This window comes from Dromiciops gliroides, chromosome 4 (assembly GCF_019393635.1).
Source record: "Dromiciops gliroides isolate mDroGli1 chromosome 4, mDroGli1.pri, whole genome shotgun sequence".
Taxonomy (NCBI): domain Eukaryota; kingdom Metazoa; phylum Chordata; class Mammalia; order Microbiotheria; family Microbiotheriidae; genus Dromiciops; species Dromiciops gliroides.
In genome coordinates this window covers 477671667-477690856 of record NC_057864.1, presented here as the reverse complement: position 1 = coordinate 477690856, position 19190 = coordinate 477671667, and the positions used below count along the sequence as shown (strand labels likewise).

At 50.3% G+C, this 19190-nt stretch overlaps 1 protein-coding gene and 1 long non-coding RNA gene across 3 annotated transcripts in view; one reads left to right on the top strand and one right to left on the bottom strand.

Moving 5' to 3' along the window:
* SSC4D (scavenger receptor cysteine rich family member with 4 domains) overlaps nucleotides 1-5138 on the top strand; it is a 30448-nt gene extending 25310 nt beyond the window's left edge. The window contains exons 10-12 of the mRNA XM_043999785.1: nucleotides 70-381; nucleotides 1673-1762; nucleotides 3793-5138. Of these exons, the coding sequence (XP_043855720.1) occupies nucleotides 70-381; nucleotides 1673-1762; nucleotides 3793-4109 (719 nt within the window). The 3' untranslated portion in view covers nucleotides 4110-5138. The remainder of the gene's footprint in view (nucleotides 1-69; nucleotides 382-1672; nucleotides 1763-3792) is intronic.
* LOC122752847 lies at nucleotides 262-16077 on the bottom strand. 2 transcript variants are annotated; one of them, XR_006356213.1, is made up of 3 exons: nucleotides 15822-16077; nucleotides 6617-6718; nucleotides 262-373 (listed from the first exon to the last, which is right to left on the bottom strand). It is a non-coding gene; the product is annotated as an uncharacterized LOC122752847 (long non-coding RNA). The 2 variants fall into 2 exon arrangements; XR_006356212.1 differs by lacking the exon at nucleotides 262-373 and adding an exon at nucleotides 4161-4284.
* Between the last annotated feature and the right edge of the window lie 3113 nt (nucleotides 16078-19190).

Sequence of the window (19190 nt, the reverse complement as noted above, 5' to 3'; positions counted from 1 at the left end):
CAGCTGGGAAGATTTGGGTGGGGGTGGGAGTCTCTGTCTCCTCCAGCCCCACCCTACCCCTGATCACAGGTGGCCGCCTCCGCCTGGTGAGCGGGAATGGCTCCTGCCAGGGTCGAGTGGAGGTTCTCCATGAAAACCGCTGGGGCACGGTGTGTGATGACGACTGGGACTTTGCCGATGCCCAGGTGGCATGCCGGGAGGCAGGCTGCGGGCGAGCCGTGGGGGCCACTGTTCTGGCCTACTTCGGCTATGGGAAGGGGCCCGTCTTGTTGGATAACGTGGACTGCACGGGCATGGAGACCCATCTGGCCGACTGCTTCCACTTGGGCTGGGGCCAGCACAACTGCGGACACCATGAAGACGCTGGTGCCATCTGTAGGGGTAAGTGGTGAGTGGGGTGGGGGTCAGGCCCCGAAAGGAGGGAGGAGAGGATGTGGGGAAGGGAGGGTTTGGGGGAGGAAGGAGAGGAGGAAGAGGAGGGAGGCCAAAGCTCAGGCATCTGGGAGTGGGAGGGAGGAAACAGGTTGGAGGCCAGTCCCAGGACCACCAAGCCTGGAGATTCCTCTGTGGCTGACCATCCTCAGCATTTATTCTCTCTCCTGTCCTGCTCAACCAGCTCCCCGACTTCAGTTCCTGGAGCTCAGGTTACTCTGTTCCCACCTCGCTTTCAAACTCTTCTCCTGCCTAATTGACACCTAATCGTGAACACTCATCCTCATGACCCTCAATGCCCAGTTCTCCTCCTTCCCCCTTCCAGTTCACCCATAACCAAAGCATCCACTTAAACCTGTGATATAATGGCAGGGGTCTATGCCTATCCCCCTTTTACAGGTGGGGAAACTGAGGCCCAGAGAGGTCACATAACAGGATTACAGGATCATTAATCTAGAGTTGGAATGGACCTCAGAGGCCAGCTAAGCCCACCTCCCTTTTTGAGATGGGGAAACTGAGGCCCAGGGACCTGGACTACTCATCCCTAGCACTTCCCCATCCTTGGGCCTTACTTTCTTCATCTAATCAACAAAAGGTCTGGCCCAGATGATCTCTGGGGTGCCTGTTAACCCTAAATCCTAGGATCTCATATACTGTGGACATGACCTCTCTGTTCCAGTCCTTCATCATGGCTCAGCTCCCCCAGGCACAGGACTGAGAGACATCCCCTGGGGTTCAAATTGGGGCTCAAGGGGAGTAAGGACGGAGGCAGCTCCTGCCTCATTAGCAAGAAGAAGGATTTCCCGGACTCCTTATCAGGAAAAATGGTGGCCTTGGGAAAACATCACCACCCACTATGACTCAGGGGTATATTGGGCTGTAAGGGGATGCCTAAGCCAGAGAGGATTCTTCTGTTGGAATAAGAGTTAGAAGCAGCAGGGTATAGAGCTCTGGGCCTAGAGTTAGAAAGATCTGAGTTCAAATCCAGCCTCAGACACTTATTAGCTGTGAGCCCCTGGGCAAATCACTTAACCTCGGTCTGCCTCAGTTTCCTCAATGTAAAATGGGGATACTATTTTTAAAGCACTTAGCACAGGGCCTGGCACACAGTGGGCACTCAATACACCCTTATTCTCTTCCCTTCCCCCTTCCTGAATGCTGTGACTTCCTGTTCTGCTCCAAATGCCCCAAGTTCCTCCCCTGGTCCGGCCCCCTCGGTCTCTCTCTCTCTCTCTTACAGAGCCAGGGACAGAGGAGCCAGGCCAACAGGTCTGGCAGGATGTTCCTGAGACTACAACCAAGGTGGTAGCCAGCGCACCTCCCAGGGATGGTAAGTGGGTACCCTGACCTACCCCGCCTCCGCCTAGACTAGAGAGGGTAGTGTAATGAATAGTGCATTGGGCTGGGAGTCAGAAGATTTGGGTTCGAATCCTTCAGACCCTGGGTAGGGTCTGTTTCCTCATCTGTAAAATGGACCAGTTGGACTTCTGAGGTCTCATCCAGCTCTCAGTCTATAACTTTCATGGAGTCCTAGAGCAGGAAAGGGTATAGGGATGGAATACAGATAATAGATTAAACCTGAGGCTTCCTTTCCCCTAAGAAAATACAGCCCTTGGGGGCTTATGCTGACCACAAGCTCAAGGAAAAAGTGAAAGGTGTTAGGCAAGGAGAAGTGTGGGTGTTCTCAAATGTGGAGAATGAGAGGGGTAGCTAGGTGGCGCAGTGGATAGAGCACCGGCCCTGGATTCAGGAGGACCTGAGTTCAAATCCAGCCCCAGACACTTGACACTTACTAGCTGTGTGACCCTGGGGAAGTCACTTAACCCCAATTGCCTCACTAAAAAAAAAAAATTAAAATTAAATAAATAGGAAAAAAAGAGAGAGAGAGAGAGAGAGAGAATGAGAGGTGAAGAGTCTCAGTGGATCCAGCCCTGGGCAGACCACACTGGGAATCTTATGAAGGATTTCTGTTCAGTTGTTTCAGTCGTGTCCAACACTTCCGGTCTCCTTTTGGTTTTTTTTTTTTTTTTTTTGGCAAAGATACTGGAATGGTCTGCCGTTTCCTTCTCCAGCTCATTTAACAGATGAGGGAACTGAGGCAAACAGGGTGAAGTGACTTGCCCAGGGTCACACACCTAGGAAGTGTCTGAGGCTAGATTTGAACTCTGGCCTGGCACTCTATCCACTGCACCATCATTGTACCCCCTTGAAGAAGGATATTGACCATGTATCTACCATTGATCTATCAAAAGAACTAAAGACTGATTCTGAAAAAGAAAAGGTATAGGGGGAACTTGGTATTTGTCTCAAAGTCTGAAAGACTGTCATGTGGAAAAGGGATCAGGCTTCATCTGTTTGCCCCTCAGGACAGAACCAGAGATGTTCTAGAATCAACCAATCCCAAAGCCTGCCTTTCTTTCTTTCTTTCTTTCTTTCTTTCTTTCTTTCTTTCTTTCTTTCTTTCTTTTAAAATGGGACAACAAGGGTTAAGTGACTTGCCCAGGGTCACACAGCTAGTAAGTGTTAAGTGTCTGAGGTCGGATTTGAACTCAGGTCCTCCTGAATCCAGGACCGGCGCTTCATCCACTGCACCACCTAGCTGCCCCCCAAAGCCTTTCTTAAGCACCTACTATGCACCAGGCACAATGCCAAGGGCTGGGCAGGGCTTGGACTCAGCAGCTTCTACAGTTTCTTCCGCCTCTAAGGTTCTGAACTGACAGTGCTGGTTTTTCCTCTCTGTTCATTTGCACTTGTTGGTAGATTTTTTTCAAACTTCTGTCATGTCTTTTCCACATAGTTCCTCCATCATACCAGAGGCTCCCTGAGGACATGAGCTGTGTCTCTCCCATCAAAGCAGGGGCTCCCTGAGGGCAAGGACTGTGTCTTCCCATAGACCAGTGGTCATCTGAGGATAGGAACTGCCCCTCCCCCTCAGAGCAGGGACTTTCTAAGGGCAGAAAATGCATTTCCTTGCCTCAGGCCAAGGCTTGGAGGGCAGGGATGATGTCTCCCTTAATCCTTGGTGTGTCTCAAATGATGGTGTCCTGGAGCTTGGTTCCTGGGATGCAGACTGAGGGTAGGGGTGGGGGGATATTTGTGCTTTGTCCCCATCCATCCTTGGATGCCTCATCTTGTCTCTCCTCCTCCTCCTCCTCCTCCTCCTCCTCTTCCTCCCTCCTCCTCCTCTTCCTTCCTTCCCCATCTTCCTCCTTCTCCTTTCCCTCCTTCTACTCCTCCTCCCTCCTCTTCCTCCCTCCTCCTCCATCTCCTTCCTCCTCCTCCCTCCTCCTCCCCCCTTCTCCTCCTCCCTCCTCTTGCTCCCTCCTCCTCCCCCTCTTCCCCCCCCCACCCCGGATCCAGGCCATCTCCGCCTGGCAAACGGCAGCCACCGGTGTGAGGGTCGGGTGGAGCTATACCTTCTGCGTCAGTGGGGCACCATTTGCGATGACGCCTGGGACTTGCGGGCTGCGGGTGTAGTGTGTCGCCAGCTGGGCTGTGGGGAGGCCCTGGCAGCCCCTGGAGAGGCTCGGTACGGCCCAGGCCGGGGCCTCATCCTCTTGGACAATGTCAAATGTCGGGGCAGTGAGGCCTCCCTGCTTCGCTGCTCTCACATTCGCTGGGATGCACACAACTGTGACCACGCCGAGGATGCTGGCGCCCAGTGCCAGCCACGGTGATCCTTCTCACCCCTGCCCTCTGACTCTCCTCCCATCAGCCCCTGTGACCCTGGGTGTGAGAGCAAGGCTCCCCCAGCTCTCTGGCACCTCTCCATGGGGAAGGGCCCTCACTGATGCTGGGAGTCCCCTCCTGTGGAATGGGGATGGGGACCCACATGCATCCAGACAGCACCACCTGGGAAAAATTACCCTGGGTTAGCACTTTCATCCCTTCTCCATCACAAACTCATTTAACATCTCTGGGCCTGAGTTTCCCCATGTGTATCATAGGGGAGGAAACATCCCCACCCTTCCCTAAATTATTGAAGGGTCCTGGTGGGGCTACAATGAACTCAAAGTCAAGATGCCTACAGAAATGAGAGAGATGCCTTGGATCAGCAATGCTTCACCCTACCTGGGATCACTGGGGCACACGGCATGGCCAGATTCCCCCACCCCTTCCCAGGTCTGAGAGCCAAAGACCACCAGGGATCCTGACCATCACTGGGGGAAGGAGTGAGCTCCTTGGAGGGGGGGGGTGGGGGCTTCCAACTGGACCTCACAGCCTCAACTTAGACACCTTTAGGTGCATCTTGGGGAAAGACACTCCCACCTCAGGACTCTGCTTGTCTTTCTCTGAGAAGGGGCAGGCTAGACATACTCGTCCTCCCCACTTCCTGCCCAGGTCTTTGCCCTCCTCCCCACCCCAGAAAGGGCCCTTACAAATGGTGCTTGGAGTATGGTGGATGTGGAGCACAGTGCCTTCGTTTGCAGGACAAGGGTATCAAAGGCAGCGATCATCGCTGCATATCCCTCCCTGTATCTGCCTCAAAGACTCCCTCATTAGGTAGAGGACTGGAAAATCCTCTTGGCCCCAAGAGGAAGGGGAAACTCAGGAGCAGGGGCATGAGATCTCCATCCCTTGGCATCCTTTCCTCCAACAGGGCACAGCACCCACCTCCCCACTGGGCAAGTCAGTAGTCAGGGGGCCCTGAGCCTCCACACCAGGTAGGGAATCTGTGTAGTCACCAAGTTATAGTTGCCAAGTAAATAAAGGACTTTGTACTCATTCTTTTAAGTGAAATCAATGGTTTATCATAAATGGGATATTCTGTGTAGCATCTGATTAAAAGCCAGAGAAAATACGTTAATGGAGGCTAACCACTGTCTGAAAGAGGTGAGATGTATGGCCAAAGCCAGCAGTCAGCAGAAGGGCTGCCCCTCTGGAGGGGCAAGGTCCCCACGCCCCCTTGCTTCCTAACTCTGATTTTCTGTGAATCAGCTTCCCTGGAAGTTTCTAAGACCCTACACACACACACACACACACACACACACACACACACACACACACACACACACACACACACACGCACACGCACACGCACACACACGCTCATGCTCACACTCACACTCACACTCTGCCCATTTGCCCATCTGGCCTCGGTACTTGGAGGCAAAAGGCTGATGACTTGCATTCTGGGGATTTCCAGGAATATGGCTTCTGCCTCCCACTGAATCAAGGAGCACACTGTCTACATCTTTTGCTGAGGAAAAATCTTGAAGGTTAAGGCAAACTGGGCACACAGGCAAAGCAGTGGGCTAGGAGCCCAGAGAGCCTTGCAACTGCATCCTTTATCCTGAACCCCCATCTCTGCTACCTCCCCACAAATTCTGACCCTGTATCTTATACTGTTTTTATCTCATATTTTATTCTTTCTGTTTCTATTCTTATTCTAATCATCCCAATTCTGCCCACCCTCCATGACTCAGTTTACATACTATCTCCTCCCAGAATTTTTCCCTACCCACTCCAATTTTTGGGGAGGGGTGAGGCAATTGGGGTTAAGTGACTTGCCCAGGGTCACACAGCCAGTAAGTGTCAAGGGTCTAAGGCCAGATTTGAACTCAGGTCCTCCTGAATCCAGGGCCAGTGCTCTATCCACTGTGATACCTAGATGCCCCTGACCACCCCAGTTTTTATACTGCCTCCTCTCTATCTCTCCATCCTTGTGAACTCTCTCAAGACTGGTGGGAGGAAAGCCCTGTGTAAACTGCTAAAGCACTATCAAGTTAGGAGGGATGGTTACTGCATGTCTTGTTTGGAAGACAAAATGAGGTGATGACTTTAAACTGCTTTGTCAGCCAGATAAATGTCCAATTCTGTTGTTACATTACTATTGTCATCCTTGACTCTGAGCCCCCATCTCCAGGCTGAGTTGCATCCTTCCCTGGTCTGAAATGATCTCCCATTAAGTGGTAGAAGGCATGGAAGAAATCCTTATTCACATTATCAAAGCTTTGTGGCTCTCTCCCTTCACCAGGTACCTGACTGTATCCCTCTTCCTCTTGGTCCCTCAGGGAAGCTCTATTCATTCTGATGAGGTTGTAGGGACAGTTGGGTTTTCTCTGCAATTGGAACTCCCCACACCAAATACCTACCCCTTTGGGGGCTATATGGACCTCTCACCTCTCCCCACCCCCAGCGTACACACTCTCCCAGTCAAGTGTGTCAGGTCTTCTGAACAAACCTGTGCTCCACTGGGCAGCTCTGAGGTTCTTCCCAAATCAGCCAACTGCAGATGTGTGACCTTAAGAAATCCATGAACCTCTCTGGGTCCCTGTTTCCTCATCTGTAAAAATCAAGGGTTGGATTCAATGCCCCCCATTGCTAAAATGATGACACCCAAGCTCAGGACATCCATCCATCCTTCCCCTCCCTCCTCTACAGCCCTTGCTCTCAGAAGCACAGCCTGCCCAGCCAGCTGGGTCAGCCCAGGCCAGACCAGCCCACTTTCTACCCCAGCTCTGACTAGAATCTAGCTTTGCTCAACACCAGGGAAAGTGAGAGGAAAGAAGGGAGGGGGGAAGATAAAAAATCTGATTTTATATCTTCCCTCTCCTTGTTCCCCACAGTAACTTGCAATCTGGAGAGAGATCTCATTTTCCCATGGAAACAATTAGGCTGAGAGAACCTGCTTCTACTTCTACCCCAACCCCCCACCTTGGGAGAGGGAGTAAGCCCCTCCTAGTCTGTGCTCAGGTGCAAACCCTTCTCCTCTCTTCTCTTTCTCCTCCAAAGAGAAGGAAGCATGGCATGTGTTCAGGTGTCAGGAAAGCCTGTATTTACATTCTGCCTGTGTGGCAGCTTGGACCAAATTAGCGGTGTGACCTTGGTCAAGTCAGATAATGGCTCCGTGCCTCAGTTTCCTCATCTGTAAAATGTTGGGTTCTATGAGCTCAGAGAGCCTTCCAGCCCTTAATCTCCAATACTACGATTCTGGTCCAAGAATATTGTATCTGCCTCCAGAGATTCCTCTGACAAACCTTCTGAGGTCAGCCAAGATTCTGTTCTCATTCTTCCAGGGCAGGGGTCTCACCAGACAATCCCCAGGCCTTTGGAAAACTAGAGAATCCAGAGGTCCTCCATCCCAGTCCCATAAAACTTCCCCCACCATAAGGGGCAACCCAAGGGCTCCAGTCAGGGGTGTGGCCTCCTGACTGAGGACACTGACAGGCCCTCTGTCCCTTCTCTCCACTGTCTCCTACTCCTTCTGGGCCGGGGGTGGGTGGGGGGGGTGGGGGGGGGAAGACAGAGAGGCAGGAGCCCACCCAACCGAGCTCGGGGCCAGATGGGGAAATGGAAGAGATGGAGGCTTTCTTTGTCTGAGAACCAAGCCCCTGGCATTAATTGCTCTTTATTCCATATGCCACCCTATGTGGTGGAACTTCGAAGGCTTCCAAGACGCAATGCATCAAACGAGGGAGGGGGAGGGGGCTAACAGGATGAGGCTGGAGGGAGGGATGAGCGCCAGGTCCTTGCTCAGTCCTTCTGGCTTAAAAGACAGGAAGAAGCTAGGAAAGCAAAGTCAGAGATGACCTCTGCCTTTCTCCTTGTGCTCCACACTCTGCAGTCAGGGGATCTGGGTTCAAATCCTGCCCTCAGACGCTTGCTGTGTGACCACAGGCAAGTCACTTAACCTCAGTCTCCCCATTTGTAAAATAAATAAAAATTAGAGTTTTGTGTTTTCTTGGACATGGGATTTCATCGGCATAGGGGGAGTTCTCTCAGTGTGGATGAATACCTCTCATACACTTTATGGTGTTAGTTATCTGTAACATTCACTGAGAAGTTAAGTGACCTGTCCATGCAGGTCTCCCTGCCCTTCAGCTTAGCTCTCTAGCTAAAACTGCCTCTCAGTAATAAAAAGTAGCTCTCCTTTACATCATGCTTTCAGTACATGATTTCATTTGACCTCTGTAACAACCCTATGAGGTGCAGGGATTATCTCTGTTGTTGTTGTTGTTGTTGTTGTTTTATGAGGAAGTTGAGGACAAGGAAGTACAGAGATTTGTCCAAGGTCACTTAGCAAGGAAGAATGTAAACAGTGCTAGAATAATAACTGACATGATTACAGTGCTTTACAGACACAATTTTATAACAACCCTGTGAGACAGGCATGGCTTCCTCAATTTACAGCTGGGGAAACTGAGGCTTAGGGAGGTGAAGGGACCTACATGAAGTAGGTCCAAGATGTACAACACTCTCAATCTCATAGATATTCTACTGACATTCTCTTCACCCGTCTGACCTCCCTTTTCCTGCCCTCCATTCACTGGAAGTCAATCCACAAACCAAGCAATCAATTAGTATCAAGTGCCCACTGTATATCTGTCCCACCCCCATCTATACTCACACTGAAACACCAAAAAAAGGATTCTGCCTTGACTCTTGGGCCTTGCCAGAGACAAAACTAGGGTGGGGTGGTCGAGGCTTTGTCTCACGGTGCCCACATCTTGTGGGGGTCATGCTTCCTCCCCAGGGTGATCCACTGGCCACCATACTTGTGTTTGTACCATGCAGCTCAATTGCCCCCACTCCCCCTTGGCCATATACGGCCACCTCTAGGGTCTCATCTCTGTGGTGTTCCTCTCCTGGGGCCTACCTGCCCTACTGCTGCACCTCTCCTTCAGCCTCCTCACCCACCCACCCACCTAGACTCTTCCTACAAATTAAGGAGCGGCCAACCATGGACCATATTACAGGAGCATAAGCCAGTCCCTCTGGGGAATAGGTGACCCCTTCCCTCCAGTGTGGCTATACCTGGGGCATTATCTCACTGGGGACAGACCACATTCTTCCACAAGTGGACTTGCCCTGGGTGCAAGAATTCCTACCTATGGCTCTGGGCCTTATTCATCTCATCAGATGTCCAGGGTCTTCATAGCTTCTCAGATCCAATCTAGGGGCTTTGCCTTTATCTCAAGGCTTTTTCCTTTCTCTCCTTCCTAAGCATTACTGATCACCGAACCCAAAGTTAAGGCACTAAAGAGGCCTCTAGGACATGACATAGCATCCCATCCTCCAATCCCCACCTTGAGGTGAAAGACCTCATTTTAAAATCATTGTTTGCCTAACACCTTGCATACAACAACTGCTTAGTAAAGACCCACTGGATTATGAATCTGGTCCCAAACTCTAGAAATGTGTAGTGTGGGGGTAGGGTGGATTGTCAAATTCATGGATCCCCAACCTAAGACAAAACTCCCAATGAGTGAGGCTCGACCAGATTAAAACTTAAGTGGGAAAGGCTTAACAAAATAAATAAAAATATAACACAACACAGATAATGTTAATTTGTGGTTTTACAAGTCAATATGTGGCCTACTGATTGAACCTGGATTTGAATCTTGCCTCAGAAACTTAGCAGCTGTGAGTTTCTGAACAAAGATATTTCCCCTCTTTGGGGCTCAGTTTCCTTACCTATAAAATGAGGCAATTGAACTTGGCCTATAAAAGTCCTTTCTACCTCTAAATCTGGAATCCTATGGATCTCTCTGGCCCTCAGTTTTTTTATTTGTAAAATAAGGGAATGTGACTTAATGACCTCTGAATTCCCTTCTACTCCTAGATAAATGACCCCATGCCCTAGATCCTTAATTGTCCCTCCTCTTCCTTTCTTCCTTCCTTCCTTTCTGCTCTCATATCTTGCCTCCCAGTCCTAGCCCTCACTTCCTCTTTCCCTTTATTATCCCTCCCACTATGGGCCTCAGACCCCCCGGGGTGCCTTTATTCTCTGCTCCGATTTCTATAGAAGTTTGAGGGTTGGTGCAACATTTCCTCCTTCCCCCTCAGAACCGTGCTGAGAGACTGGTCGCTGGAGCATCATTATCTCCACTTTAGAGGGAAGAAAGTTGAGCTGATATTCTTCAGGGAAAAGGGAATTTTACAAGAAATAACAGACCTTGGGGCCGGGAGTAGTGGAGAACCTGCCCAGAGCAGCCTGAATGGTACTTACTTTTTTCTAAGTTATCTTATTTATTTATTTAATTATTTTGGTGAGGCAATTGGGGTTAAGTGACTAGCCCAGGGTCACACAGCTAGTAAGTGTCAAATGTCTGAGGCTGGATTTGAACTTAGGTCCTCCTGAATCCACAGCCAGTGTTCTATCCACTGCGCCACCTAGCTGCCCCTAAGCTGTTTTATGTAGCTATAGCTACCTGAGCTTCAACCATTCTACCTTCTCAGGCTTATTTCCACATAAACTCCCCTTTACACACAACTTTCCAGGGCAACTGGACTCATAATTTGTCCCATTAGATACTAGCAATGGGCAGGTTTGAAGGGGGTTCCTACTGATGCCTGAGGCTTCAGGCCTTTATTATGTAGTATTTGGATTCACAGGGAAGACCCAAGGTGTAAAATGAAACAATCCCATGGGGGGGGGTGCAGGGAGGGAAGAGGGATTTAGGACCAAGGATAAACTGCCCTGCTCAGTTGCCAAAGGGGAGGGGGGGTGATTACGAGTGGGTCTCAGTTGCCAGAGATATTAGCCACCCGAACCTTGGATTTGGATGCTCTTCAGACCACAGCAGAAGGAGGGAGGGGAGTAATCAATGGTTCTTCGGAGAAGCTTGTCCCACCCACTTCTGAACCTGAGTTCTTGTCTACCCTAAGACAGGGTAACCTATGAAGAAATGTGGAAAGAATACTGGAATTAGATAGATCAGGGCTCACACCTTAAGTCCTGCCCTTTGCTACCTGTGTGACCTTTGGCAAATCATTTCAACTCTCTAGGCCTCAGTTTCCTCATCTGTAAAATGAGGGGGCTGGACTCCATGGCCTCTGGAGTCTCTTCCAGCTCAGTTCTATGATATGATTCCATGAGCTCCTCAAAGCCAGCGATAGTCATAGTGAGGGGGTGGGTCCTTGCCCAGGCACAGATGGTCGGGTTCCCATCTCTGATGTCAATGGTGGGGAGTTGTTAACTACTGGAGGGGGGAGGCCTTGTTGAATAACATATAGGAGGGGCAGCTAGGTGGTGCAGTGGATAGACCACTGGCCCCGGATTCAGAAGGACTTGAGTTCAAATCCGACCTCAGACACAACACTTACTAGCTGTGTGACCCTGGGTGAGTCATTTAACCCCAATTGCCTCAAAAGAAATTTTTTTTAATAAAAAAAATAATATATAGAAAACAATCACAGGGTACAGAAATTTCCAGAAAAGGTCAGGAAGAAAGGGGCATGATCAGTGACCAGCAGTGGTTTCTCAGAGAGATGCTCCTAAAACAAGACGTGGTCCTTGAGTTATCGCATTGCTTTCCCTTGAATGTTGCAGGTCCTCTCTAGCTCAGGGTACCTAACCAGGCTGCTCCCCCTGCCTAGAGTGCTCTCTGGCCTCATCTCAGCCTTACTGAACCCTGAGTGTCCTTCAAGGCTTCACTTTGGTGTCACCTCCTCCATGAAGCTTTCCCTGATCCCCACAATGGAAAGTGTCCTCTTCGTTTTCACACTATCCTGGAGTGCCTTGGCTCTGTCTTTTGCCCCCATCATCCCATGTACTTATTTAATATAATAGTAACAATAGCTAACATTTTTATAATGCATTATGGTTTGTAAAGCACTTTACAGGTGTTATTTCATTTGAGCCTTATAACAACTTTGGGGGGGGTGGTAGGTACTAATATTATCCCTGTTTTACAGATGAGAAAGCTGAGACAAACGGAGGTTAAGTGATATACCCAGGGTCACACAGCTAGTAAGTGTCAAAAGTATGATTTGAACTCTGGTCGTCCTGACTCCCAAGTCTAATGTTCTGTATATTGGGCCATCTAATTAACCATACTCATGAGTATACTCATCTGTGTATCACTCAGGCCTGCCTTGACATCTGCAACTGTTTTTCTTTTGTCTTTGTAAGCCCATACCCAGCATAGTTCCTAGGGTGCTTAATAATTGTTTGCTGATGGATACTTTCCAAATGATACTTACTAACAGGGACAATAAAAGCACCTCCCTCCAAGGGCTGTTGTGAGCATGAGAGGAAATAATATTTGTAAAGTTCTTGACACATAGTAGGGGGTTAATCAATCTTTCCTTCTTCCTTCCCTTTCCCCCTTTCCTTCTTCCCTCCCTCCCTTCCTTCTTTCATCCCTCTCTCCCCCTCCCTCTTTTCCTCCCTCCCTCCCTCCCTTCCTTCCTTCCTTTCTTCTTTCCAAGCCTGTAGTGCCCTCTTTGGGCCCAGCTACTTTTCAGCCTCTGCTCTCTGGTGATGTTTATCCCAGAATTCCATTCACTGATTTCTAAAATACAGACTTAGCAATGATCTAACTCTGATTGTGGATGGATTAAATTTCCCAGTGAAAAGAAAGAGAATGGAGATACGGTTAACAAAAGCAAACCCCAACAACTGGAGCACAGAAAACACATTTCAGATGTATAGATACATATAGAACGAAAGGGAGGAGATGAGTTGTGTAAAATGGGGGGGGGGGGAGGTGTGCAAAGTTTGGCCTGGGAAGATGAGAGGCATCATGAAGCCCCCAATTGGAGTCAGAGAAGCGGGCTCAGATCCTGGCTTTACTCTGATTAAGTCCCTTAATCTCTTTGGGCCTTGGTTCCCTCATATGTAAAATGATGGGATTGAACTCTATGAGCTCAGAGAGCTGCCCTAACTCAAAATCAACGATGCTGTGACCGCCCTCTCTCCTCCAGGCCAGGAGTGATCTCTCCTGCCTCTGAAAGCTTCCATGATCCATTGATGGCTCTTATCACATTGCTCTCTTCCATTCTGCCTTATGCTATGGATCCCTGAGGACTTGTGTCTCCTGTAAAGCTCTATAAAGAGAGGAAATTAGGGAATCACATTTTCTTTCTTTTTTGGATCCCTCCCATACCTAGCAAATTTTGCACATGGTAGGAATTTGTTGAATGAATAAATGAACCCAAGCCTGCTTTGAAAGGAACAAAGGCAGGCTGAAGGAAGGGGTGAAAGGACAGGAGGACTTTTAGAAGTTCTTCTTTCTCTTGGTGCGTCATCGGCCAGATACGGGAAAGGCTTGTGTGCATAATCTGTGGATTTGGCTGAAACACTGGGGTCTCCCTTGGTGAAACCAATTTAGAAAATGAGATGAACCAGTGCCCAGTGAGACAGCATTTGTGAATACTGCTGATGCATTAGGGTGAGGTGGAGCATCAGTGCAGAGGGTCAAAGGGGCTCCCTGTGGATCACAGAAGGTGAATTTTGAGCAGAGTTAGAAACTAAAGAAGGGAAGGGAATAGCAGACAGACAGGAGGCAGAGGGGACATCATGAGGTACTTTTGGGTGGGCAAGGGTACTGTGGGAACCAGGAATGGGTATAGCCTGAGTGAAAGACAAGAATGTATAGGCAGGAAGTTTATCATTTCTATGATTCTATGATTCCATGAGCTCCTCAAAGCCACCGATGGTCATAGGGAGGGGGTGGGTCCTTGCCCAGGCACAGATGGTCAGGTTCCCATCTCTGATGTCAATGGTGGGGAGTTGTTAACTACTGGAGGGGGGAGGCCTTGTTGAATAACATATAGCCTTTAGAGTGATGTGGCTGCTAATGGGGCTGACCTAAAGCCAAATGAAAGCAGGGAAATAGCTATCAGTGAACCCCTACCCCCACTCTGCCCCCAGTGGCTATGCTAGATCAAGGTCACCCATACTGCCCCTCTGTGACTTTGGGCATATGACTTCCCTTCCTCAGAGGAGACAAATCACTCAAATGCCACTTCCTCCATGAAGTCCTCCCAGCTAATTACCAAGGACTCCCCCAATGAGCGCCTATAGCTTTGACTAGCAGCTAGAAAGGCAGTGAGTGAATAGCACTGTGGACCAGGAGTCAGGAAGACCAAAGTTCAAACCAGGCTTCAGACACTTACTAGCTGTGTGACCCTGGGCAAGTCATTTAATCTCAGTTTGTCTCAGTTCTCTCATCTAGAAAATACAAATAATAATAGCACCCACCTCTCAGAGTCATCGTGAGGATTAAAAAACAACAACAACAAAAAACCCTGAAGTGCTTTGTAAACCTTTAAGCATTTTGTTGTTGTTCAGTCTCTTCATTACCCCATTTAGTTTTGACTCTTCCTTACCCCATTTAGGGTTTTCTCAGCAAAGATACTGGAGTGGTTTGCCATTTCCTTTTCCAGGAAACTGAGGCAAATAGGGTGAAGTGACTTACCCAGCATTACACAGCTAGTAAGTGCCTGATGCCAGATTTGAACTCTGCCAGAGAAGTATTCCTGACTTGGGCCCAGTGCTCTATCCACTGCACCATCCAGGCGCCCCAGGACCTGCATTTTAGAGGCAGGGAACAGATTCTCTGGGAAGTGAAGTTAGATCTGCCTCCTGGCTTCCTTCAGTTCTCAACTCAAGAAGCTTCACCCTTTTCCAATCCTTAATCTTCGAGCCCCTCCTCTGAGACAACCCTCCATTCCTCCTCTATGTGTCTCTTGTAGTTATGTAAACATTAGTCTGAGAGGCCCTGGAGCTCAGGGATTGTCTTTTGCCTTTCTTTGTATCCCTAAAGTTTAGCAGCGTGCCTAGCCCATGGTAGAAGTTTAACAAAGCTTGTTGACTGACTAGTACAAGGGAATGAACAGCGACTCGCAAGTCCCAGGACCTGGGTTCTCTCATTTAATTGTGTGACCTTGGGCAAGTCTGGGCTTCTTGCAGCCTTTGTTTCCAACTTGGATAATAAAAGGAGGGAGTGGGACAGATGGCTTTTTCTAAGGTCCCTTCCAGTTCTATAAGCCTATATTCCAGAACAATAGTCCTACGTAGCTAGTGAGGACAGCCGAGCCAGAAGTGCAGATCAGTACTAGACTAGACTTCCGAGGACACTGGTCGTCGAACTCTGACCCCGTCTCTGCCTTGTGTTCCCATGGCTCTTTGTTCACCCAGGCCTGTCTCCTGCCTGGGTCCTGGGCACGAACAAACCCCAGCCAGTAAACCCAGATCTAAGCGAAGAGTGGACCCGACCCATTCCCGGGTAGGTTTAGATTTAAAATAAAATAAAATGAAATAAAACAATGACCACAAATCTGCCGGGTCCCTTCTAGGAGGGGCCGTGCCGGTGTTGGGTAATGACTGAGATGGGGACAGCAGTGACCCATGGTGGGGAGGAGCGCAGGGAGCCAGACCAGACGTTCACAGGCTAAGCCTACTACTTCGAGGAGCGGGAAGGGACTGGGGGAGGGAGCCAGAGTCCACACTGTCTCCCCAGCAACGCCCCTGAAGGAAGGTGGTTTCTTCCTCCTAAGAGGGGGGCGGGGTGGAAGGGAGGATGGGGGACAGACTATCTGTCCCAGGGCCCCAGTAACCCGACTAGGTAAGGAGATTTGAACCTCCCTCCTTTCCCCTCCCCCCCTCCCCGGGCGCAGGCTGAGATGGGGGCGGGGGAGGGGGGGGAGCAGATCCCTACCCTCTCCTCCCTTCTCTCTCCCGTCGGGTGGGGCCGACTTCATTGCTGAGTCACAGTGCGGATGGGCTGGGGCCGGGCCGGGCTTGGGGGCTGGGTTTAGGGCCGGGCGAGCTGCAGTAAGCAGAGAGGATGAGGGGAAAGGGCCCCCCGGGAGAGGCCACCAGATCCTCCGCCGCAGCCTTGTCTTCCTGCCTCCTGACGCTGGTCCCATCCTGCTCTCCAGCTGCCAGCCGATTGGAAGAGACGAGGGCAAGGTGGAGCCATCGTCAGCCAGCCAGGCTGGGGGCTGGTAGGGACCAGATGCAGGGAGAGGATGGGGGTTGGGGTGGTGAGCTAGGGTGCGGTTAGGAGGAATGGACAAATGGACGCTGGGGACAGAAAAAATTGACAAGCCTCCCCCCCCCCCTTTCAAAAAGCAGCAGCATCCAATTCATACACACGACCGCAGGCTGAATTCCTGCTTTCTGGGATGGCTAGGGTGGGGCACCGGAAATTAATAATCTCTTTAAGGATCAGAGAAGGTGCTATTTGCAAACTGCTTAGCATAGTGCCTCTCTCTTCCGAGGTGCTTAATAAATGCTTATTTCCTTCCTTTTAGCCCCCCCCCCAATCCCCCCAAGTATCAGCAATCCCACACACATACTTGCTCCTGGATAGGCTGAATCCCTGCTTGCAGGGTTGGTTCAGAAAGCTCTAGACGAGGGAGAAGGGATAGGAGGAAAGCCCAACAGGGAAGCAGGATGGGCAGTTGGAAGGCAGGTCTTAGGTGGGCTGCGGCCCTTTGAGAAGACAGAGCGGAAGGAGGGAGGCCTGGACCTGAATGCCGAGTCCCCCTCTTAGGGTGAGAGGGGAGGATTGATTGTAACAGCTGCTTGCAGAGGCAGCGTTAGGGACCAATGGGCATGAGGCAGTCTCGCGTTACACAATGAGAGGTTTTTAACACGGGAGACAGGCCCAACCTTTCAAAAATCCCCAGTGTAGTGGAGATAACAAAGGCTGCGGGCACACAAGCGTCTCAGGCAGGGGATGGATTTGAAGTAAAGGATGTGAGCTGGGAAAGTCTGCCCTCCATGAGTCGGGGAAGGCCAGTGTTTGCCCGGAGGAGGGGGGAAGCAAGGTTGAAACTTTGCTGGGGCTGAGGAAAAGCCTCCTCCCGGCCCAGGCTGCCCGGATGGGAATGTGCAAGTTGAAGGAAGGCAGATTTCCCTTAAGTCTCATGAAGGGCTTTCTAACAATTAGAACGGGAAGGAGGTGCTTCCTGAGGTTATGGAGTAGTGTCAAGAGGTCTGGGTTCATATCCCACCTTCTGATGCTCATTACCTGTATGACCTTGACGAAGTCATCACCTCTCTGAGACTCAGTCTCTTCATCTGTTAAATGAAAGGGTTGGACCAGATGACCTCTGAGGCCCCCTTCAGCCCCACCTATGATCCTAGCAGGTCTGGAGGGCCTGAGGATGTGCTGGCTGATGGAGGTGGTAGGCAGGCATTCAGCTATGGGAGAGATGCCCACTGGGGACCAGCACTGGCAGCACTTCCCATAGCACCATGATCACGCGCCCAGGCCTGGGCAGCTGCTTGGAGCCACAATGGAGATAGCGGTGCAGGAGGAACACTGGGGGGCGGGGGAGGAAGGAGGGAGAAGAACCCTCTTCTCCATCCTGGTCATGCTCCATATCCCTCAACCCTTTCCCCACTTGCTGGCTGCCCTGATTTGTTTTGTTTTTGTTTTTTCGGGGGCAATGGGGGTTAAGTGACTTGCCCAAGGTCACACAGCTAGTGTCAAGTGTCTGAGGTTGGATTTGAACTCAGGTCCTCCTGAATCCAGGGCCAGTGCTTTATCCACTGCGCCACCTAGCTGCCCCCAGGCTGCCCTGATTTGGGAAGAGGCAAATCCATAGGCCCAGCTTGATCAAAGACCTCCTATCTTGTTCTTGGAGCCTAAATGGACCAGGGGAGGGTGGGATCCAGTTTGGTCTGACTCAAGGGTCTCAAGGGTCTAGCCTCCTGGTCCCTCCATCCAGGAGTCCCCTGGCCTAGCTCAGGTGGGCACAGGTGTTGGGCGGATTGAACTCATTTCTTTATGGGACATCTTGGTTCAGTGGAATGAACACTGGTTTTAAAATGGGAGGACTGGGTTCCCATCCCACCTCCTATACTTACTACCCATGTGACCTTGATTGGCAAGTGATTTTACTCCTCTTGGCCTCAGTTTTCTCCTCTGTCAAAATGAGGATTAAAGGGCCTCTGAAGTCCCTTTCAACTCCCAGTTTATGATGCTGTAGTCCCTCGGAGGGAAAAGAAAAACTGTCTGAGATGGAGTACAGGGATCCTGCAGGGTTCTAGACCAAGCTCTTCTGGGTAGTAGGTTCCCTGGGCTGGGAGGAGATAGAGAAAGGAGAGAAAGGGGCCTTTGAAGGGCCTCGAAGGGAAAACATGGGAATGGGGAGGGGAGACTAGCAGGGAAGAGGGAGAAGAAGTCAAATTGGGCCAGTAAAGGGTATTCCTTTCCCCCCTTATAGGGCTGGGTGGCAAATGCTCCACCACCCCAGCTGCAACCCTCCCTTCCACTCTCAGCCTGACCCAGGGCTCTGGGGAGTCAGAAGAGCACAATGCAGGACATTGACTCTGGAAGCATCTGTATTTTCCAGACTACAAAGCTCCAAACAATGCTTGGGGGGAGGGGGGAAGGGGAAGGCTGGAGGAGAAGGATCAGAGAAGGGAGGAGAGTGGAGGGGAGGGAAGAGGAGCAGAGGGAAGAAGAGGAGAGAGGAGGGAAGGGAAGAGAAAGAGAAGAATTGGGCAGGAAGAAAAAGGAAAAGGCAAGGGAGAAAAGCAGGGTGAGAAGAGAGATTAGAGATTGGGGATCAGTGAAGAGGGAGAAGAGGAAGCTGAAAGGACAGAAGAAAAATCAGGATCAGGGGAGGAGATGGTCAAATAGAGAGAGATCCACTCCCCAGCAGCTCCGAGGTGCTGGTTAGTACTTGTTCCCAAACTCAGCCACCTTCCTCCTGCTTCCACCCCCAACTCCCTGCCCAGGGGATTCAGATGCAGATGCAACCACAGAAGGTGTCAAAGAACTGGGAGCATCTTGTTCCTATCCTCTCCCTGAACAGGAGTCTCTGTTACAGCATCCCAGAAAAATGGTCACCCAGATTTTTTTTTTCATTGAAGACCTCATTTACCTCTTGAAACAGCAACTTTCTGCTTTTGTCAGCACTGGTAGGAAATATTTCCTTTCTCTGAAGCCAGATCTTGCTTCTGAGTTGCCTTGGAATCATTTCCTCCATATATCCATCACCAAGCAGCCTAAGTGCTGACTAAATGCTGGACCCTGAAACAATCTCTGCCTTCCAAGGGGATGCATTGG